This window comes from Ursus arctos, unplaced genomic scaffold, assembly GCF_023065955.2.
Source record: "Ursus arctos isolate Adak ecotype North America unplaced genomic scaffold, UrsArc2.0 scaffold_29, whole genome shotgun sequence".
Classification (NCBI taxonomy): domain Eukaryota; kingdom Metazoa; phylum Chordata; class Mammalia; order Carnivora; family Ursidae; genus Ursus; species Ursus arctos.
Window position 1 is genome coordinate 16,215,578 of NW_026622974.1, and position 23,994 is coordinate 16,239,571.

General features: G+C 39.7%; 1 protein-coding gene across 28 annotated transcripts in view; it reads right to left on the minus strand.

Annotated features, from left to right (window-relative positions):
- Nucleotides 1–23,994, minus strand: part of LOC113261161 (dystonin) — a 453,463-nt gene that overhangs the window by 57,825 nt on the left and 371,644 nt on the right. For all 28 annotated transcript variants that reach the window (XM_026507181.4, XM_026507164.4, XM_044387138.3 and 25 more), the window contains 8 exons: nt 19,208–19,369; nt 17,528–17,698; nt 14,804–14,970; nt 12,424–12,583; nt 11,902–12,228; nt 11,315–11,399; nt 9,871–10,112; nt 8,739–8,945 (listed from right to left, as the gene is read on the minus strand). In XM_026507181.4, coding sequence (XP_026362966.3) covers nt 8,739–8,945; nt 9,871–10,112; nt 11,315–11,399; nt 11,902–12,228; nt 12,424–12,583; nt 14,804–14,970; nt 17,528–17,698; nt 19,208–19,369 — 1,521 coding nt within the window. The remainder of the gene's footprint in view (nt 1–8,738; nt 8,946–9,870; nt 10,113–11,314; nt 11,400–11,901; nt 12,229–12,423; nt 12,584–14,803; nt 14,971–17,527; nt 17,699–19,207; nt 19,370–23,994) is intronic.

Sequence of the window (23,994 nt, forward strand, 5' to 3'; positions counted from 1 at the left end):
CAAGAAAAGGCTGCTCTCTCAGCCAAATGACCAGGAAAGGGGCACCCTAGCAAAAGAACATTTAAACAATAGCCACTCTGTCTGAACACCACAAAACAGAGGCTGTGGTCCCACCCACACTCATGCCAAGAAAGGCCTAGATTTTCACCCTCAGGAGCCAATAGGACAAGGTGCTGACACTGCTGCAGGTTGATGTCAGAGAAGGCCAAGTAGGGGCTGGAACTTTAGTTCCCACTGGCCAGTACCAAGGTTCCTGCCCACGGTGTCCGTGGAGATCCTGTGGGCAGCCCCCCCAAGCAGTAATGAATTGCCCCTCTCTGTCTCTTCTGGGGTGGTGTCAGGGAAGGCCTAGTGGAGAGTCAGGATTCTCACCACCGCTTAGTGGTGAATCCAGACACCCTCACTGAGGTGTTGGAAAAGGCTGCTCAGAGAGCTAGAGTCCAACTCCCACTCCCAGCCAGCAGATCTGAGGAGCACCCCATTAGGTATTACGAGAGGCTGAGTGGGGAACCTGAATCTCTTCCACCCGACAGCACCCCTGGGTTCTTCTGCCAGACTGGTGCCAGAGGAAGCCAGTCCAAAGAGAAAGTTTAATTAAGAACCAAAACTCCAGTGGCAAAAACCAAGAAGACCTCCCACTGAACTAATCAAAGATAATCAACGGACTCCAGTACCTAGAGGACAGGAATGTTAGTACTGTCTAACAACAATTTTAAAACAGCCATGATAAGAATGCCTCATTGAGCAATTTCAAACGCAGCTGAAATGAATGAAAAAAATCAGAGAAGATCTTAGCAACAAAACAGTCCCAGAAAAGAAAACAGGCTATATAAAGAACCAAATGGAAATTTTGGAACTTAAATGTATCATAATAAATAAGCTCAGTGGATGAGATCAATGAAGGGTGCAGAAGAAAGAATCAGTGAAGTAGAAGACAGAACAGAAATTACCCAATCTGAATAACAGAAAATAGACTGGAGAAAAAAAAAAAATCAACAGAACCTCAGGGACCTGTGAAACTACAATAAAAGATCAAACATTTGTATCATTGGGGTCCCAGAAGGAGAGGAGAAAGAGGCTGTAGCTAAAAAGTACCCCACCACTCTAGAAATGAAATGCAGAAAAAATTCGTGGTTGCCAGGAGTTAAGGAGAGGGTAGAGGTGGGAGACTATAAAAGGGCAACATGAGGTAGTCTTGCGGTGATGAAATGTTCTGTATCTTGACTGCATCAATGTCAACATCCTGCTTGTGATTCTGTGCTATAATTTTGCAAAATGTTACCCCTGGGGAAAATAGGTAAAGGGTACAATGGGATCATCTCTATATTATTTCTTACAATTGTATGTGAATCTACAATTATCTTTAAAAAAGTTAATTAAAAACAACAACAAAAGTTCTGTGTGGATAACCTCTCATTTGTGAGTTCCTATTCCCATTTTCTCTTTTAGATACACACTATACCAAACTGCCCTTCAGATAGGATGTGCCAATTTATACTCCCACAAGCAGAGTTTTGCTATACCCTCATCACCATGGGGTAGTTTATTTTTTAATAATATTTGCCAACCTTATCAGTGGACTTCCCTTCATTAGAAGGAAATAACCTGCCAGCCATAACCTGGCACAAACATGAACAGCACTGATTAAGAGTTATGCTTTCACTCTTACAAGAAAAAAAAAAAAAACAAATTATCCAAGGGAAGAATACATAATAATATTATAAAGTATTATTACAGGTTTTCTATATACCATGAACCCATTTGCTTTCACCTCTGCAACCTTAGTTAAATAATTTTGCAAATAAGTAAATAAATACTGAAGCTATTTGCAGGTCAATTTCTTTTAGTCAACAGTTCAGGATAGAAAAATTTTTAGGTCATCATTTGAATAATGGGCCCAAGCCAGAAATACAATAGGGGAAAAATAATAGTCTTACATTTACCTTTAAAAACTCAATTGCCTAAGGATATCAAAGGGAAGATAGGGCTTAACAGACCTTTCCCAAACAACTTCTAGACATGCTACTGAAAAAAATCTGAATATAAACCAATATCTACCAAAAAAAACAAAAAACAAAAAACGATGCAAAGTCAGGCTGCTTTAAGGCGAATATAGTGTCTGGGCAGCAGTCACACAATCATACCTGCCGATCAGAACTCTCCTTCAAGTGTGACACAGTTAAGAGGATCACTGACATGCTAGAACTGTTCCAGACAGAAATTCAGAGCTTTAGTCTTCAGAGTGGGTGAGCTCCCTTATAAGGGCAATACTTCTGAAATGACTGCATACATGTATATATTCAAACAGAATTATCTTTCCTGTATTTCCCATAATATTATACATTCCTTTTCAGCGAAGCCACATTTTTCATAAAACTTATTGAAGGGGCTCATGGTCTGCAGATAGTGGTGTTAATAAATGTTTAATAAATGTTTTCTTCATTGGCTCATTCCCTTTTCTGCTACTGGGACAAATCAGATCAATGTGGATTCCAGAAAGAATCTTGAAAAACCACATGAAAAATTCTATCCTGGGGTACTTGGGTGGCTCAGTCGGTTAAGTGTCTCTTAATTTCCGCTCAGGTCACAATCTCAGGAATGTTGGGCATGAAGCCTGCTTAAGATTCTCTCTCTCTCTCTTTCTTTCTCTCCCTCTGCCCTGCCCCACCTCTCCCTCTTAAAAAAATTCTATCTGAATCCAGGCTCAATAATTTTTACAATGTTACTTAGTTTCAAATGGAACTACTCATTAATTAGCAATAATCATCAATGTGAAAAAAGAAAAAAAACGCCTGGCTGGCTCTGTTGGTAGAGCATGTGACTCTTGGTCTCAGGGTTGTGAGTTCAAGCCCCAAGCTGGGGGTAAAGATTACTTATAAATAAAATCGTAAAAAAAAAAAAAAAAAGAAAAAAGAAAAAAATTCAACAAATTCGGGAGCTTCAGGTGTAGAAAAAGAAATCCTCCTGAAAAACAAGTACAAAGGTCTTCTATGCATGGATTATTAGCTTTCAAGCCATATACAATGAAACTTCAAGATAAAACTTTATTATGTGATTCACTTAAAAGAGTACAAAACTGAGCAAAACAGTCCAGGCCTTTGTACCTGAGTGTAAGTGCTGCAAGATAATCTGAATAAAATTTAACAGTAAGGACTTTTTTCCCTCTACTGGCCCCTAAAAAATAAAGTGACGCACCACCCTGCTTGTTTGTAATCAGGCTATTTTTAGCATTTATACGACAGTCCTAATAAATAAACTCAGGCCGTTAGTGTTAATATTAGTTTAAATCTATTTCTCTCTCTCCTTAAAAAAAGGGATCCAGTGAAAAACAGTATGATGATACATTCTAAGTTGCCAAAATGGAAAACTGAAACTCAAACACTGTTTCTTCAACCAAGGCAAATATTTGTTCTGCTAAAAGAAAACAAGACTTCAAGCAGAAATTTTCCTTCTGTCTTTTGAGAAATTTTTTTTTAATTAAATTAGCAAATATTTATTGTTCAGCCACAAACAGAACAGCCACAGGGTCTTCATTAAGCAATTTATAGTAAAGCAAGGCATTTTATTTAGGCCTATGAATCTTTCACATGACTCTATATGTGCATTTCTAATAGACCATAAAAGCTGTTTGTTTTACAATGGGAGCAATATGGAGAGCAAGTTTATTAGACCAAATTTTAATAAATTTGTTCACTGCTCACTCATATAGCGGAAATTGGCTTCAAATACATTGTAGATAATCTTAGCATCCATGATTGCATTCTGGGACCTATTTTACTGGGTATTATCAGTGGAGCCTAACCACTGACCTACTCTAACTCCTATAACAATTGAACTAGCACTTCAGGAATTTCCAACAAGACAATGAAAGACAACTTTTTAAAAGATTTTACTTTTTAAGGAATCTCTACATCCGATGTGGGGCTTGAACTCGCAACCCTAAGATCGAGAGCCGCATGCTCCACTCACTGAGCCAGCCAGGCACCCTGATAGTGAAAGACATTTTAATTGGCTAACTCTAAATATTCCTGAAAAACAGTCTAAAACAATAATGGCCAGCATTTTACTGAACACACTAAGTGCTTCACATTACAGTATCTTCTTTAATCCTGACAACAACTGCATAATCTGGGTATTAACATTAATTCCATTTACAGTTGAGAAAATCGAGGCAGAGAGGTTACCTGATTTACCAGAGATTACCCAGCTAGTTAATGCTGGATGTGAGACTCACACCAAGGTGGCCCGACCCCAGGGACTGCACTTCTAGTTGCCATGTTATATATCATAACTCCTGCTTGTATACAGTTTGGGCTTCATGAACTCAAAACATGCATGTGATCTCACCAATAATGGCTCAAATACTGCATAAGCAGGTTTTAACTTCTTATTTAAACACTTCTCTAATCTCTGACAAACTGTTTTTGTATTTATCTAGAAAGTTGCTCTTAAGTGGAAATAGAGGTTTAAGAAAGGCAAAATGGTAAGTGAACCTTAACTCCAAGGACATCCTTTTACTCCCTTCCCCTGGTTGAGGATCTTATCACTTTCTTTTGATTAGCATTTCCTTTCATTTTTCTCTGCATTATTCATAACACAGCCCCTATTTTCCCACCCCCAACACCTGGAGGGTCTAAACAAATCTCATTTCCGTGGGGGAAGTTTCCTTCTAGTTCTTTAAAAGAAATAAACAGGTGTTATTTTTCTCCGAGGCTGATTCCTAATGACCCGATGACCTGTTTATTTTAATTGCCCCCAAATCACCAACCTATGTGCCTTTAATATAAAGGGGTCATTGCAACCGCTAAGATAAGTCAAGGAATTAGAACTGCTCAAGACTGCCTGGGATTCCCAGACCCGGTGAAACACACCTATTTTAGCAACTTCTGACCACTGTGCGTCACAGGACAATGAAGTGCTCTGAGGTTTAAACAATCACAAGGGTCTGACTTCAGGCTACAGGTCTGTACATCTTTTAAATGAAAGTGCCTTCTTCCTTTTCCATGTTGCTTATTTGGTTCAATTTATAATTAGAGAAAGAAAGCAACAAAAATAGGCTACTATGCACAGGTTTAACATGCAAAAATACATACAGCTGCTAACTTAGATGACCTCATGTATTGTGAGAAGGACGCAGATGTTCTTCTTTGTTTATAAAGCTCACCATCACTATTTATTAAGCTGCCTTGTTCTGTTCAGACCTTCCCTAAAAGTAATGAACGGCCCTAATTCTTATAAAAAAGAATATTCTTGGGCCCCTGGGTGGCTCTGCTGTTTGGGCATCCCACTCTTGTTTTCCCCTCAGGTGGTGATCTCAGAGTGGTAAGATCGAGCCCTCACTGGGCTCCGTGCTCAGCAGGGAGTCTGCTTCTCCCTCTCCCTCTATTCCTCCCTCCCCACCCATACGCATTCTCTCTCTCTCTCAAATAAATACATGAAATCGTTAAAAAAAGACTATTCTCTTAAGGTCAATGCCCTGCCAGTCTGTAGACTCACATGCATACAGTCCTTACTAGTCCATACGTTAGGCAGTTCGATTAGTTCTCAAATAGCAATAAATACCACTCACATCTACATAGTGTTCTATCACCGAGCTCTATGATTTTGAAATTCAGTGACATGTATTTTCAAAACTTACTGTGATACAGGATTAACATAAAAAAAAACCTAACCACACCAAATTAGAACTTTTCTAAAAATCCTATACAGGGCTGTTACAAAGGCATGCTAATAGCAGACATCTATGTGCACCCTTTCCTTTCCTTTCCAAACTAATTCTTTTCCATGTTTTCCTGGACATCTTTCTTGTCGATGTTTGGAAGCCAATATACTCTGTGATAGTGGCCTGACACCTCACAAAGTCCCTAAGTCTCTGCTGAATTCTAAAAAGCAGGTTATAACATTATAAAGGAGGTAGATGTGTATACAAACAACCTTAATGCCCGGCAAAGGGTGAAACACCTTAATAGAAATTTGCTTGGAAACAAAACATTCAGTTTTGTATGTAAACTCTAGTTTAATCTAGCCAGGTTATTAAGAAGCAAAGCATTAAATCTATACATTTAAAATTAACAAGTCATGTTCAGGACACATATCCTTACCCTCTTAACACTGTGGGTGTGGGTATGTTGAGGGTAAGGACCTGGTAAGGAGTAGCTGTTAATAAAACAAATTGCATGTGACTATGGGTATGTCTAAAAGATGGACAGTGGTCAGACCATGTCCACTGTTTCAGAGGGAGAAGAGACACAGAACAGTACCTGATTTGTTTATACGCCATAAAACAGTACAAAATATGTGGCTAACATCCAGGTCTCAAGATGTTTTTGCATCATCTCTTATACCGCATGAATGTATTATCATTGTGTAAACAGAAAACAAATATCTTAGTATTAACTATACTCTGGTCCTAATTCCAAACATTTATAACAAGGCAAAGTTATGAAATAACTTCAGTGATATATTAGCTCCTTTATAAACTTGGAAATCATAAGTTTAGGAACCATTCTTTTGGGTACAAAACTAAATCTCTGCCAACCCAGAAAAACAGGTACCAAATTTGTAAACTCTCCCAGGGAAAGATATTTCACGATCCTGTCAGCTTGGTACTCTCCTGGCTCAGGGTCCTTGTAGTTGGAGATGCCCTCATTACAGACTTCCATTTTCCTGTAATAACGGCACCTTTCTTCAGATTACTGGCGGAGGTTAGAAAAAAATTCCACCACCCCTCAGCGTTTTTCCTCTCGACATAATGTGTAAGGAGGCACCACCGTGAGGCAGAATGAGATCTGGATTAAATCTGGGTCCGACTCCCATGTACTAGCTCTTGGGATCACAGGAAATCCCTTTCCTGCACACGTTCCTCTCACTCAAAATGTGTGTCTCTTCAGCTAGCTGGAGGATTCCTCTGTTTTTTTTTTTTTTTTATTTTTTTTTATGGCTTAAGAACATTTTACTGATTTTCTTTACTGCTGGAGGTATTTCATTGGACAGATTTGCAGGCATTTCAGAGGAATGCACATATAAATACAGAATAAACATATGTGAACAACGAGAAAATATTAATGGTATTACTATTAGCTGTATGACCTACTGGTATGGTAGTAAGACACCGCTACGACACACATTCTCTCTCTCTCAGAAGGAAGACTAGAAGGACTGAGATCATATTATTTACACATTCTTTCTTCCATGAGTTTTTCTGTATTCTTTTAGAAAACCTCAAATTTTTCTATAACAAATGATTTTATCAGAAAAAAAAAAAAAAAAAACCAAAACAGTAACTGTTACTTTCCTAAAGGATATATGTTTGGGACATATACTGACCTGGTTACATTTTTTTTTTTTTTTTTGAACTTCAGAAAATATCTGCTAACCTTGAAAAGAACTGAGCTACAGTTAATGACAATGGCACATATCCGAGATTATAAGCTCCACCTGCCATCTTGCCCTCTTTACTGTCTTACTTGACCGACTGATCACCCACAGTCAACCTCTCAAGACAAATCACACTCCAGGAGTACAGAATATTTGTCTTACTCTTTAGGAAATCTTTGGTGCCAATTCTGAAATATTGATATCAGTTTTGGTGAAAAAAGAAAATTCAGTATTTTCCTATAGTTGAATAAACTTCACAAATAAATGCATTTATTTTCCTGTAATAAGGAGGCATGGAAATTGTGCCAAACTTGGAAAACAGAAGTCATGCAAATACATTCCTCAGGCATGAACGCTCTCCCTCGCAAAACTTTTTTAGGCAGGCCTTTCGCTGTCCTGTTTTTCATCAGCTTTTGCGATTCTAGAGCATGGCACAGATGCGAGAGGTGAAGCACTTTGCCATATAAATTATGAAGTATAACAATACATAAATTACACTTTCACAGCGACCTTCAAAAATCAATTTTGGATGCTCCCACACAACCTGCTGACTTGTGTTTCTTGCTCCTGGCCCATATTAGCAAAAGCTTAGTTACGTACCTTCCATAGCCCTGCTCTAAAGCACACGGCAAGAGCGCACTAACCCTGTCTCAGAAAGTCTGCAATAAGATTCTGATGACCTAATGTAAACAGTCCGGATACTCAATAAAAGTTCAACAAAACATGTCTTCTAAACTTCTGTTTCCAGGACCCCACTCATTGCCCACAGCTTTTGGAGGGAGCTGTGGTGAGGGCTGAGTGCCCGTAAAACTCTCTGGAACTATATAAACTCTGCGTGAGTCGCAGACAGGTCAGAAACGATCATTTTTCCCCTTGAGTCATCTCCAGAAAAAAACACGACATCACCAACACCGTTGCTTCCTTTTTAGTAAGAATATAGCCTCCCTTCGCCATAGCTGTATGGAAATGACCAGTTAATACTGACTTACACGGTAACTCCAAATATTTACTCACATACAGATTAGACTTAGCCAAGGCATAAGATTAGCATTAGCAATTCACATACACGGAGCCAAAAAGCACTTTGTTTGGAAAAACAGGGCTGATCTTCCCAGCGACTGATTTGGTAAGGCTAAGTGAGGGCTGCACGGAGGCAGATGGCTGTTAACAAGGTACAGATTAGCGGTGCCCTGCCTGGCACTCACATGTCAAAGGAACCTAAATGCTTTTCAAATCCCTCCTTTCATTTTTGAAGCATAACGAATGAAGGGAAACACTGAACAGAAATCTTTGTTCAGGTAAAGGCTCGGAGAACAGCTGGGGAAAATGTATTGCCGAGACAACAAAACGTGTGCCCCTACCTGCTGGGACCTCAGAATGGCAGCATCGATCTCCTCCACCTTTTGAGTGATGGTGTCGCTCACTAATCGGTAGCGCTCATTGTCCTCGGCCACCATTTTTTCAAGTCCTTCCCTCGCCCTCCACGGTACCAGTTCCAGTAAAGCACTGCTCACTTCGTTAAGGGAGTCCAATAAGGCTTTGCTGTTCTTAGCTTCCTTTTTCAGTTCCTGAAAACAGAATTAAGAAAACATACAAATCTGGGGGGTAATGCTCAAGAGTTTGAACAGGCTTTTCCTTTCCCTGTCATTGGCCCTAAAGTCCTTTGCAGGCCAATAATGCCAGGCTTTGGCCGCTGAGTTTTAGTTGAGTTCTAGAAACCTTTGTTATTTAAAGCTATTCCGTAAAAAGGAAAGTGTTTTCCTGAGGCATTTCAAAGAACAATTCACTGGTCAACATGGCAAAGATTTTATCTTTGAACTTTAATATAAATGTTTAATATCTGAGAAACAAAACCAAGCAAGTTGACATGTATTATTCTTTCTTTCTGGTAACCTCTAAGAAATCAGGTACCAGAAAAGTAAAATAAAGAGGGAAGTCCAAGCCAGAACTAACGTGACCCTCAAAATGAGAACATATTGGCTTTACACCATCCCAGTTGAATCATTTTACAGGCTCAGTGAGCCTGACCTCCCCAACTCCCTTTCACCCACATGTGATCCTACTTCAGGGTTGATAAAAACAGAGGCCCTCTCTGAAGAGAAGAACAATTAGCATGACAGAACACCACTTTGGCAAAATAAGTAGAAAAGCTACCTCACGCTATGCATCTATCTTAGAAAAATATGGTTATTCTAAGCAAATTATGTGTATCTCTAAAACCATCATTTTCTTTCTTCTTTTTTTTTTTTCCTTTCTGTTTTCATCATTCTGTCTCTTGTGTAATAAACTATACTCCCAAGCATAAGACTCTGGAAACAAATTACGATGTACTGTTTTCATCTCTGGGCTCCTAAAAGTTTTAAACCATTGATTTGCTGCCAATTTCTCTTGGGTCCCCACCCATGGAGGCATCCTTCAGTCTGTTAGGAATGACCCGAGACTATCTCCCTAAAAGAGAACGCACAGATCCCAAACGCGTAGATCAGAGCGTACTTTCTGTCTCGCTTGTGCTTGGCTTGCTGCATCTCCCGTCAGGACCTGCGTCTCGTAGGAGAGTAATTCCACCTCCACTCTGTCCAGCCAGGCGCAGAGCTCCTCACGCGTGGAGTGCAGCCGCCTCGAGAGCTGCAGCGCCTGTTCCAGAGTCTTGGCGACATCCGTGCTCAATTTCGTAATGTCTTTGTACCTGGCTTTAATAGCTTCCAATTTATCTTGAATTATTAAAACTTCATCACCTAAAATTTCAAAGGCATGTTAGATCTCCAGAAAGGAAAGAAAAGGTAGAGGGAGGGTTTCTTCAGATATTATTATACACTGATGAGATTTTTCTGGGGAGGGGAAAAAAAGGGGGACATTTTCCCAAAGATGATCTGACCCAAGAGAAGCCTTTTTCAGGTTTTAATCTTTTCCCCAAGATTTCTGGCAAATCTCAACAGCTCTGAAAACACAAATATAAAATTGGAAAGGGCTACAGTGCCTTTGGCTGCGTGAAAGCATCATCTTTGCATCTAACTATATGGTGTTTTCAGTTTTCAAGCAGAGGTGCTAAACACGGCTTGGGTTCAAATACTGACTCTGCAGCTTGTTACCATGTATAAGACAACCTCTCTGTGCCCTTGGTTACTCATCATTACATAGGGATAAGAACAGAATCCACCTCATAAGGTTGTGATAAAAATTCAATGAGTTTATTTGCAAAGTGTTTGGAACGGTGCCTGGCCTATGTGTATGTATGCACGTGTGTGTATGTGGCACATTAAAAATACTAAACTCATCTGCACTATTTCAGCAGATCCTCACTCTGCCTTGTTCTCAGACACACAGAAAAATTGCGTCGTGGGCTTCAGACTCCTAGTCCAGGGTTCTAGATACTATATTGAATTCCTCCAACTCATAAGGATTGTCACTTGCCCGTACCACAATACGGACGCTGAACTGGACATGGGTACAGTGAAACTTTCCTAAGGCTAAAGGAATGACCAAAACAAGTCAGTCTGTGTCTGCTTTCTTAGTGGGTTTAAGCATGGAGAAATGAAGCCTGGGGGTAGCCGCGGCGTGCGTCACGAAGTGCAAACTATCGAACACTGGGAAAATGCGTCTACCACCTACGCACTCATGCAGTACCGACGCCTCCCACAAGCGGAAAACTCAACGTAACTCTGCTGTGGGCTTCTCGGACGGTGTCCCGTGCCACAGTGCTTTGTGTTATGAGTAATATGCACAACTTCCATTAAGAACTCAAGTGAGATCATGAGAAAAAAAGTGAGATCATATTCCAAAACCCCCTGAGGTTTCAGTCTTCAAAGCATTCTGCAGAATGAAGTCTTGGAGTGGCCCCAAAATTATAAAGTATTTTGTTTTTCCCCTTTCCCTAAAATATTTAGAAAGCAACGCAGAAATGCTAACTGCATGATGAGTTGATTTGAAAGATTCTCACCTGTTGTTTGTTTTAGAAGTTCTAAACCATTTAGTAACGCCTGATCTACATTTTGCTTTCTGAGTAGGATGTCCTCTTGCAGAACCTAAAAACAGGTACCATTTTTATGTGGGGGAGGGAAATTGAAATAACAGTTAGCTTTGGTTAATCTTAGAGAACTCTGTGTTTCATAGAGATTTAAGTAAACACCTCCCATTTTCAACTACTCATTCCTGTCCCTCCTCCCCCCACCACCGTCTCCCCTTCCTCTCTAAACTATCCTGACCCACGTCTCATGTTCGGCTACCCTAATTCACACACTCTCCTTTCCAGAAAACGGCCTATGTGAAGATATTGGACTACTGGTTAATTATGGGTCTTTGTATACAACCCTAAAACAACAAAGGAAAAGCGAAAAATCTGGCTATTGGATAAATTCAATCTTTTCTGAAAGTGACTTCATTAGAAGTAATCTGTATACCCAGGCAAAGTCTTTTTTGAGTATAGCAATTCACCGAAATCATTAAGAACATAAAGTAATACAGAAATAAGGAAGACTGAGAAAATAATGACAACTGAAATGAAAAAAGTAACATAAATAAAAATACCCGAAGTTCAGACTGCTGCTTCCAAAGCCCCTCAGTGCTGTAATCCTGGACTGAGAGCTTGCTCAGTTTGTCATGCACTTCATTCAGCCAATTCATCAGCTCAACTTCATCTTCCCCAAAAATCTTAGCATTACATAAGGCCTGCTGGAGGAGCTCAGACCTGCTGTGACTTTTCTCTTGAATCTCAATGTACCACACTTGAGAAGAGTCTAATTTATTTTGCACCATATCTTTATCCTCCCTGGAGCTCAAAACCTTTAAGGATTGGCCAATGCTAACAGCCTGGTGTAAATGTTTATTGTGATGGATGATGTCATCTTCTAAGGCCTAAAATAAAGTTTAAAAAAAAAAAGAGAAACAAAAAGGATGGACAAATAAAAACATAAATAAACGAAAGAATGACATTTGAAATGGGCTGTTGGCAATCATGCATAACACAACAGTATATAACTCAAATTTATGACATAAAACCACAGAGGAGATGGAAAGCTGAATCTTACTAATGTGCAATGGGTATCTTACTTTGTGCTGTGCAATTTGTTCCTCAAGTTTAGACGCTTGGGTTCCTATGGGCTCGCAATTCGCCAGCCTCTTTTCTACGGTTGTAAGCCACTCATTCAATGGTTCTAGGGTTTCATGAAATTGCTGGGCCACCACCGAGATACCTTCCAGCTGACGATTCCTATACAAGTGCCAAGATAAAGGTCATTTAAGGATGAAGAATGTGTGAAATATTCAACAAAAATCTTTACTCATGCTCTTGCATTCGAAACATTTTTTGTGGAAAACATCTAAGGTTAAAGTTAAGATCTCTCACGTTTAAAGGGCATACTAAAATAGTTCTCCTACTAAATGAAATTAAAAGTGAACCACAGTACCTAAATATTATGAAACTCTTAAGAAATTTGGTTACAATACTTACAATAATGATAGCTGTATAATAATAACAGCAAATGTTTTAATAACAACAGCAGAAATAATAATGATAGTAAAAATAATTTATTGAACACATATTCTGCTCCAAGCCCTGTACTAAGTGTTTTATATTTTAATTAATTTCAATCAGACCACCAGTTACCATGATTGCCTTAGTCAACTGATCGAAATTGGATTCAAATTTTGAAGACCACCGATAGATACCCCCCGACGGAATGAACAGGGATTCCTACTAAAGTTGTGTGTCAGGTATATTCTCCACACTCTCCCTCACCCCAAGTACAGGGTCAGGTATATTTCCCAAAAGCAAAGTTAATGCTTATGGATTAAAATATCATGAAAGAAGAGAAATATTCTTCAGACTTTTACTTGTTTGCAATATACTTTTATATAATTTGAAATGCTTCTAGAAAACCCATTGTTTCCTCAGTTAAAAATTTACCATGAAAGTGAAAACCTACTTCCCCCATCCTCATTTTTCACCTAAGGCCAGAGATTGTGCTGGTCTCTATACTGAGAACCTGACTCAGTATCAAATCCTGGGACCAAGAGTTGTTGTCATAACTTTTTATCATGTTTGATTCTTAGGGAATCACGTGATTTAAGAAATTCACTTTCTATGGAGACCAAAGGAATTCTAGAAAATTGGCACATGCTACTGAATATAATTGCTGTATCATTTTATCACAAACTACATATTCCTATTGGTCTTAAAACTCTCAGATGAAATACATTTGATCTTTTAAAAAAAATGAATAAAATGATCATACTATTTTTGACTTCTGAATTATCACTAAACTCAAATATCCAATCATCTAGAATCAGTGAAAATAAGTTATTTTGCGACTAAGTTTAGTTTACTGTGATTTAAATTGTGAGTGACTTTATTAATCTGTGTAGGAATCATAATATGACCACTACCCTTCCATCTAATACCATTGTGAGGAAGGTTTAGGACAAGAAAGCCATCGTGGTAGTAAAGCAGGGATCTAGACATTCATTCATTTATTTTTTAAAAAGTACCGAGAGTATCTCCTACGGCAGCTAGGGCACAATGTCCTGGGCATTACACAAAGGGATGATCTCCTGAAACATATTATGGACGTGGACCTGTTAAGGACACGGAGCTTTTAGCCTCCTCAGGAGCATCTTCTATGGTCCTACAGCTGTAAATTCTACTCTGATATTCAAGATGAGACAAATCCTTCTCTTCACCATTGTAGTTCCAAAGAAGGTAGCAATTTATGGAAATAATCATTCTGTTCAGTGGTTCATCTATTTTCAACTCAACCAGTCTATATGGCTACGGTTACACTTCAGTGTAGCCTCTACTCAACACTGGTCAATGCGATGCCAGCACGGAGAATGAAAAAATGAATTTAAAAACAGCTTGACTGCATGCCCTGCAGACCATGCTCCAGACCTCTCAGCCTTCAGAAACATCACAGCACCCTTCCATCTACTTCATTTCTTAGCTAACTCCTACTCCTTTAAAACACAGCTTCACTGTCATTTCCCTCCCCCCAGACTTGGTTCTTCCTATCGTAGGCTTCCACAACACCCTATGGTTTTGCTCTGAAACATCACATTTCTCATTACTTTCCAACGGCTATAAGACTCTACTAGACTGTACCCTGAGGACCGAGATGATCTGTCCGGTTCACCTCTATAACCCAAGGCCTCGCTCTGTGCCTGATACATAGCAGGTGGGCAGTCACGACGTCATAAATAAATAAATTACTCTTGAGGGAATTATTTTTCTCCAACTAAAGAGTTGAAATCATTTCATGACTCCAAGACCTTACCATTAGAGGAACGAAGAGAGAGGCAACCACAGCCCTTGCTCCCTGTTCACGTACACGGTAAACATAGGAAAAGGAGATCTAAAGAAAAGCGTTCTCAAAATGCAAACTATCAGTACGAAAGCCTTCGCTCCTCTTTCAAAAGACGGAAGAGTTTCAGTTACCTCATTTCTGCTTTATTAAGCAGTGCCTCCCATCTACTGTCCAAGAGGCTCAGCTGTTTCAAAATCTTCACTTTATCTGCAGGTTCTGCTGTGGCAGCAATTTTTTCTCCTTCTCGTTTGATGACCTCCACGGTAGATTTGCGGTCATCCAACAATCTTTGGAGAAGCTTGAGACAGAACATGACACACCAAAAGCCAAAGGGGGGGGGGGGGATAAAAGAATAACTGTGTCAACTAATGGAAAACTCAGTCTAAGTACTTTTCATATGTGACAAAAATACGTATTTTATATGGAGTCACATAAAAAAGAAGTAGGATTTTAAAAATAACTCATTTTGTGTAGTGATTGATTGCTATTTTGTCAGACACTGTGACTGGGGCTTTTCACAGCAGATAAAACTAATACTGATAAGGCCATTAAGCCCATTCATTATTAATTTTTTTAATATAAAATAATGGGGTGGAAGGTGCTGCTGAAGGGTAACTCCACTGCACTGAAAGTACAAAATCCCCGTTATTATAATGAAATGGGAATACCCTAAACCTTCAACAATCACCTGTCCTACTGAGACAAGATTATTACAAATCATTACTGTTTTCGACACCTTTCCCCCATTTTAAACGAACTATTATGGACAGGGCAGCTAAGACTCAGACCAAGTTTACAAGCCAGTGAGGCTAAAACTCAAGGCTCCTGCCTCTCTTTACTAGGTGGAACTAGCTCCTAAAATCCTTCAGGAGGCTGGAAACTAAAAAAGAGCCTCTACATATCATTTCCAAAAGGAACAGAGAGAGGATGGAATAAGTCAGAAATCCCCAAAGCTGGCTAAATAAGACTAGCATTTCGGGATTTAGCAGCAGAAAAAAATCCAATTTAATTCTAAGCAAACCTTTCAAAAAGCCTGGGATGGGATGTTTGACAGAAGTAGCCAGAACTCAGGATTACCTTGCTCTAATCTAATCAAAACGATTATTTCATGAGCAAGTGCTAAGCACAGGGACTGTGTTATTAGCAGTGAGGAAGGCACAGGTATACGAAATGCTAAATACTTCTTCACTGCCTCTTTAATCTGATCCTGACTGATAGTTAAGGATTAAAGAAATGCACAGTTACCTCGAGGTAAGAAGCTAGAAGAGTATCCTCTCGCTTTCCTTTTGGGACCACCAAATCAGGTGGTTAGAGGAACACGTTTAAAAAGAAGGGGAGACACGCAAACTCTCTTGATAGAGGTTACAGTCATTATAAAATCAAGATATAACAGGTGGTTTAGGCAGTAAAGAGAACTAATTAAATGGATGACTGCTGATAAACTTTAATAACAAAGCCTCCAGCAATTAAGAAAGCAAAATCAACAAAGATGTTTTGTTCGCTAAACATAGTTCATTGAGTTTGGGAGAATAACAAAGGTTTAAATTAAATACTGAATGGCAGCAGTTATATTATTATATTTAATATTATATTTTACTTATTAAATAAACATTACTTTGTTACATATCATATAGTACATATAGTATATAAAAATCATGCAAATGCAATGTTTCCTGTTATGTTTCTGTAATTCTTATCTTTAAATCTATTTCTAATAGGTTAATTCCCAATACACTAGAGTCTTCAAAGAATTTGTAGAGATAGTACTGATTGTCAAAACTAAATTAAGCCTCATAATCCATTCCCTTCTTTTCAAAGTTCCACACAGGAAAAATCTTAACCAACATGCTGTGTGCTAGGCCCCTCCCATATGCCACTTCAAGTCATGGCTGACAAATTGTCTGAAAATGTCACTAAACTCTTGCTAACTGACCACCATCATCAGGAGCACAGAAATTTTTTTGTATGTTAACATCCCTTTAACAAGTGTGTCTTTCTTTCCAACTTGGTCTTGTACTAGTAGTGTTAAAAGACACAACAGCATATTCCTTAGCATACACGAATCAAATATTTACTTCTTTAGCACAGGCTGAGTCACAAGAAACTGCCTGTATTTAATCTACAAAGAAGGAGTAAGAAATACAGGCTTCCAGTTATGGGATGAGTGAGGCACGGGGATGAAAGGCACAGCACAGGGAATAGAGTCAGTGGTCCTGTAACAGTGTTATATGGGGACCGATGGTAGCCCCACTTGTGGGGACCACAACATAACATACAGACTTGTCGAATCACACTATATTGTACGCCTGAAACTCAGGTAACTTGGTGTGTCAACCATACTTAAAAAAAAAAAAGCCAAGTTCATATAGATCAATTTAATATGTAAGGGAATGGTATTTCTGCCAAAGTCACCTTTCAGTGAGTGAGGTTTCCCTTGACTACCCTACTGGAAACTGCACACACACACCTGACTCCACCCCAGCACTTCCTGTCCTCCTTCCTTGCTCTGGCACTTCCTAATTCTTACCTCCCATCCCTGCTTTATTTATCACTTGCTAACTTATCACAATTTACTTACTGTTACTGTCTCTCCCTCTTCCTCCCTGCCCACTAAACCTTAAACTCAATGAGGAGCTTCCATCTTTTCTATTCAGTGACTATCTCCAGCACCTGAAACAATGTCGGACCCATGGCAGATGTTCAGTAAATACCTTTGAATGACTAAAAAATAACGTCTAGAGCATCAATACCAATCAACTAGAATATTCTGTTGAGACAAAGAGTCTTGAGGAAGATTTTTACTCTCCTTATTACAATTTGACATGAAACGCAACACAACAGTATTGCAAACTTACCTTTTGCTCTTGTATCTGGGCCTTCACCACTTTAAATTCGGCTGACGGGGGCTTCTGATTGGCCACCAGCTCCTCGGTGTCCACCATCCAGCTAAGCAGAGACTCCAGGGCATCCTGGAACCGCCCACAATGCAGCAGGGCCTCCTGCAGCTGGGCTGCTCGCTGAGCCACCTGCAAAGTTACAGTTGCGTCAACTTATTTGCTTGTTCCATAAAAAGTCAAAGTTGTCCACCAGCCACCACTTTTCATGCTCATCTTCCCAACTGGTCACAAATTTTCTTTTCCTTTTCACTGAAATGTGCCCAAAGTGGGCAGGACTGTGGCAGAAAGGAGTCAAAGTTTAGCAACCAAACCAAGAAGAAAAGGTTTCCATCCCAAACAGTAATGTAAAAGATGAAATCTTCAAGATTTTGGAAATGCCAAATACATTAATGATTAGCCATGAATAATATGAATATTATAAGGTTACTGAAACAATGCCTAATTCATTTTTATCCGTATCCTTTTGATTTGTTTTTTATTTCCTATGGATGAATATTTTAAAAGACTAAGCTAAAAAAAAAAAAAACTATTATGGTAGAGAGAAACAGATTGATATTTTGCTAGGCAGAATACCTGTAAAGTATCTGATTAAGTTCTGCTAGCTCCAAGTCTTAGAGTCCTTTTTTGACAAACCAGGGCCTTTGTATTCTAGTAAATGGAGTCTCTGTGTCCTACAGAGAGATATCCTATTGCCCTTCTCATAGATCTTTTCCTTCAGGACTGAAAAAGTAGTTGGCAAGATATTTTAAGTACCATGGAATACATTTACACCTGACACTACATTCCAATTGTGTCTGAAGGGCACCTACAATACGAATCAGATTTTAAAGAATGATAAATGTACTTTTGAGATCTGGCAAAATTGCTTAAGATTTCAAAGCAGAGAAAACTACAAGAACAATAACCACCACCACCAGATGAGCACTGCCAACCCCGTAACAATGTCCTGATCATTTACATCACCGGAAGGGCTGCCATTGTGTTTCAGCATTATCTCCTTAAGGCATCAGAGCATTCTTTTTCAGGGTTTTCCCTCATGGACATTTAGAGAGAGGTGGGATCTACCTCTTGTGAGTAAAGTAAAGCTTAGAGTTAAGAGTCATAGCGAGGGTGGTAAACCCTTTAGTCCAAGGCTGACAGAGACACAGCGTGCTCACCTGCACAGTGCGACGGACTGTACAGGGTGAAACTAGTTGCCAACATTTGAAAATTAGGTTTCACAAAAAAGTGAGATTTCCAGGTTCCTTTGAAAGTAAGTAGACTATCTGACAACAGTAAACCTAGATCCCCACATGGAATGATTTGCTGGAGGCTAATTCCGACTTGGAAGGTGTGTGTGCACCTCAGCGTGAGGTCCTGGATCATGGGCTCCCAGCCGTCGCACTGGCACGACAGTATCTCTGTCAAAGCCAAGAGAATGACAGGGAGAGGTCCTATTTCACTCAGCTCGCTTCTTTCATTCACACTGCCCACTGGCCTCCTGCGGGCATCTGCGTTGGGGCCCCCCAGGTCACAGCAATATAAAAAGGGAGGCACGTGTAGGGAGGTTTAGCTGCTAGAAATATGACTAGTCGTCACAACCAATGCTAGAGAATAAATAATCAACAGAAACGATAACGGAGGGGATGAAGAAATTACCTTCTTGTTGAGAGTCTTCCAGCGTGCGTTGACGTTGTCCAGGTCATGCTCCAAACCCTGCGTGCTGGTGCCTTTAGCAGCGCTCTGAATAAGGCCTTGACCTAACCAGTTTACATCTTGCTGCTTAACCTGCAAAGGTTCAATCTCTTCTTTTTGGAATACCTGCGGTTGGAAGAGCAATAATTTATACAAATTATCTAACAACCACCAAATACAAACACTTGTTCAATGATCAGGTACCCGTTATTACAGGTAAAAATAACTTTTGTTATCTCTTCATATGTCACAGCCACCTTATGAAGAACAGTCAGAAACTAAACTAAGTATAAATTCATAATATTAACAAAAGCACTCAGGAATTTTAAGGAATGATATTCTAAGTACCTTTAATCAGATTACCTATAAAACCAAGAAAAGAGTTTATCTGTCCTCTCTCTATTGCTTCATTAGCATAACACTAGATATTTCCTATCAGTCCAATTTAACTCTAGTAGAAAAAAGTATGCAATATGCCAAGGAGCGAAATGATAAGGTGGGACTGAGAAGAGCCATACTGGGCAAGGAGCCTTATGAGCTCCTCTAGGGATACTGCTGCTAGCGGGCAACTGTTTAAGTTTGAGACTCAAACTGGAAAAGAAGGTCAAGAACAAGATGCTGAGGTGAGCCAAGAGGCCAATCTATAGCTTGCCAGCAGGGTGAAAATACAGAGCTAGGAAAAGAGAAGGGATGTCAGCAGGTGCTGCAATAGTATGGGTCCCTACCCACCCAGCCTCCTCAATGACTATCAAGACACCGACAGCCTTGCAAGAGCACGGAGCCCTCACCCCGTGGATGTGCTCACACACCTGTCGCCAGCACAGCAACTCTGGTTACTCTCTGGTCACTGCCTGCACTGCCAGCCATTTGACAGAATTCTCCCTCCGACTCCCAGTCCCATCCAGCTTATGGTCCCCAAATGCCTGTAACCGGCAAAAAATCTCACGTGCTAGAGTAAAATGCAAGTTCCACGAAAGCAGAAATTTCTATTTTCCTGATAGTGGTTCTATGTCCTGGAGCTACCACAGTACCTAGCTCATAATACGTACCCCATAATTATTTGCCGGATGAGTATCAGTACAGAAAAATTATATTTACATCTTGGCATGGATGACATTAACCCCGCAAAGGGATAACACTGATAATACATCAACTCTTTCATAGAGATACAAATGTTTTAAATATGGGGCCTAAGGGATGTCATAAAGAAAATTAACTTAACCAAGGAAGGAAAGTTTCAGCTAGATATTAAGACGAGACAAGGTTCGGGGTTTGAGTCATTATACTACAGGGCACTATATATCAATAGTCCAAGTGAATGAACAGTTAACAGAATATGTGAAAACATTAAAAAGGCAAATAACAAAATAATACTTAAAAAATTACAGACACCATATGGAAAGTGATTTTTAAAGATGTAGAGGCTACAAGAGAAACTCCTCAGACTCTGGCCTGACGCATAGCACTCAAGACAGTCCTGTGTTACTGCATGAATGAGTAAACTTAGAAAGAGCAAACAAATAAATGATCATTTCCCTTAAAAGTCTCCTCTCAGCTAAAAGCCCATGTTTCTTCTTCTAAATAAAATCCTTACAGACAATTTCTACACTGGCTCATTGTTTCTACATAACAGTACTATAAACATAAACAGTCAATTACACATAATCGAAGAAATAAGAACTGAAATCACGGAGGAAAAAAAACAGCTTTCAGTTACCTAATAAGTTAACACAAAGTTGCAGCAAGGTGGTGAAAACAGAATTTGGTACCACCTTTCTACTTTTCTTTACCACTTCTAGGAACGAATAGCTATGGATATATTTTACTACTTACAGAAAAGAAGGGGGAGTGGTAAGAAAACTGCTACTTCGTAATTCCTGGAACTTGCCAGGGAAAAATTCCACTCTCCCTCTCGGATAACATTCAGGACAAAAAATTTAATATAATGTTCTAATAAATTGCCTTCACCTCTGATCTTGGTCTTAAAGAAATCAATTTTAGGGTTGCACATCAGAGTAGGTCTGGGTGAGTCTGTGGTAATTTTCTAAAGTGCTACAAAAAAATATGGGTTAAAAAAGAGAACTACTGAAGAATCTATATATTCCTAAGAGCTTAATTACTTTCTACAAATAGATTGCAAAATTCTTCACATAAAAAAAGTACTTTTAAGCTTTTAACCTAGTATGCCATTTAACACGTGCTCAAGGAAAGGGAAACGCTGACCGGAGCAATTATTTCCTAGGCTGGGAAGAGGACCTTTTCTGATGCTGTCTAAATTCCTTATCTCTCAGTGGTAACAAATACCTAGGAAAAGAGACTTTCCCCCTAGTCCAACCCATAAGCACACAAACACAAAGCTTAAAATAAAATAAAATTACCTCTGAGGCAAAGTTTACCAGAAGAGCTTAGTAAAAATACCAAAATAGCTGAACTTCAATCTGAGTGGGAAGAAAATAATTACAGGCTTGATGAACAACCCTTACTTAGGACAAGGCTGCACCCTTTACTCTCTTACCTCATTCACCACTCACAAGTTAGGAGCTATAATGACTGCAAAACACAGCACAACTTCTCTACTTCCACATTTGGAGCTACTGAGAGATTTGCAGCACGTTTAAAATGTCCTTAATTTCAGCAGACCACTTCGCAGGCCACAACAGTGTAATACTGGGTGTTTGTACCTTTATGACTGGGCCTGTTCAACCCTAATAAATCCAAAATAACTCCCCTTAAATGGCAGTGTCTTAAACCACAATTTGTGTAAAAGCCTAATGATGTTAACACAATCTCACAGGGAAGCATGCTAAATGCAGGGGAATAGCCACCCACCACCTGCACCATCAACGGGACTCCAAACAGCTGGGAATAATCAGTCTTCTAAAAAATAGTCCCTAATTAATTTGTTATAATGATCAACTTATCAATACCTGGCATCTTGTAGCGTACTCGGCAAGCCCCCAAAGGCAAAAGACTGGATTTGAGCATTATTAAAAACCCTAGTGACCACTTTACAACAGACCCACAAACTCCTGGCATTGCAGTTTCACATTCCCGTTAATTACCTGAACTGACTGAAAGCCATTACAGACTGGGTCCAATATTCCTGCCTGGGCCCTTGCTTTTCGGGGAGCTGCTTGCCTTCTTACTGGTATGAATTTCGGGGAATACTTCCTATGGACCACCTCCATCTCCTGGGCAGCAAGGGGCGCCTCCACTTCCTCTTTAGATGCTATGTTGGATTCTTCTGGATCATAGGGTGTCAACAGTGTCACATTTTTTACTGAACTTGGGCTACCACACTCTGCATCACTTCCCTCCAGATCTGTGAGAGAGAGATGCAGAACCTCAAGAGAATCTTCCATCAGTTCCCTACTTTCTGCTGTGATTTGAGATCCTCCTGTTCTGTATGTTTTCCCTTCATCTCCAGGGCTAGAAATGCACTGGTTTTCTCCATCTCTTGGCGTAATTAAGGGATCACACTTAACAGTGCTCTCTTTCAAATCATTCTGCAAGCAGCAATCTTCACCATGGATTTCCCTCTGACCACTTACACATTTTGTTTCCTCTGGTGGAGAAACATCATGTAAAATCATCCTGAAATTTTCATCAGGGTGGGTACTTCTACATGAAAGCAATGGGATTTTCTGTTCACTAATGGAATAAACAGAAAAGAATGGTCTGTATTGCTCTGCTACATGAATATCTTCAGCAGAAGACAAGCTTCTAATTCGTGACTGGTCTCCAGTTAAAATGCCCTGTTTTTCTTCCCTCTCTGCTGGAGGGCTACATAACCCAGAGTCCTCCTCCTCCGACGTGAGAGAATTAGTACCCCATCTGCACTTGCTGGCCTTGGTAACAGCATCTGACATATCAGTAGGTTCAACAAAAGAGCTTTCGCTTTTGTTTGCATAATCCATAAAATTGGCTGGGACAAACATTCGCCATGACCGTCTATGTTCTTTCTTTTCTGCGTGGGATTTGGCTTTGGGTAATCCTGTGGTTCGAATGATATCGCTATTTAGTTTGAGCGCATCAAAGATCATCTTTTCATCTAGTTTGTTAGCTTCACGACCTCTCAGCTCAAATACACTGGAAGAAGCAAGGGCACCGTTAGAGCATAAAGAACTAACATCCAGTGTTCTGTGACTGTAGGGTAAAGTCCGATCTGTAAAATGCCTGGAAGACAGGCTGCCCTTTGAACCAGAGTCTATCTGTTCATTTAGTCTAACGGTGTCATAGATTGACCGCTGTGGGACGTAACAGTCTTCGATATTTAGGTCCTCTTCTTCTTCACCTTTCCCTACACATGGGGGATTCTGACGTAAACAGTCTGGTCTGCTGAGGGGCTTCCCCATTTTGTAGAGAATTAAAACAAATATTGCAGCTCTTGACACAGAAAATAAGAAATAAGGTAAAGCATCTTTCAAAAAAGTACACTTCTGACCAGGGCTATAAAGTGTTCTCAGCATAAGACATATGCTCAAATAATACAGGTCGTGATCTATGAGGTGTTTAAGGTCATCATCAGTGCATCACTCTAAATGCAACTATCCTTTCACCTGGTTGTTTTTAAAATGGTTCTAAAAAATAAAGTGCATCAAGAACACAGAACAGAAATCTCCTTCCTCCCCCTTCCCCCGAAGTTCCCTATCACACACTCCGAAACACAGAAAACAAACAAAACAAACACACACTTAACAGTGGCTCAAACAATCAAAACATTCCATTGTCAGTCCATGTCCCTTTTTAGT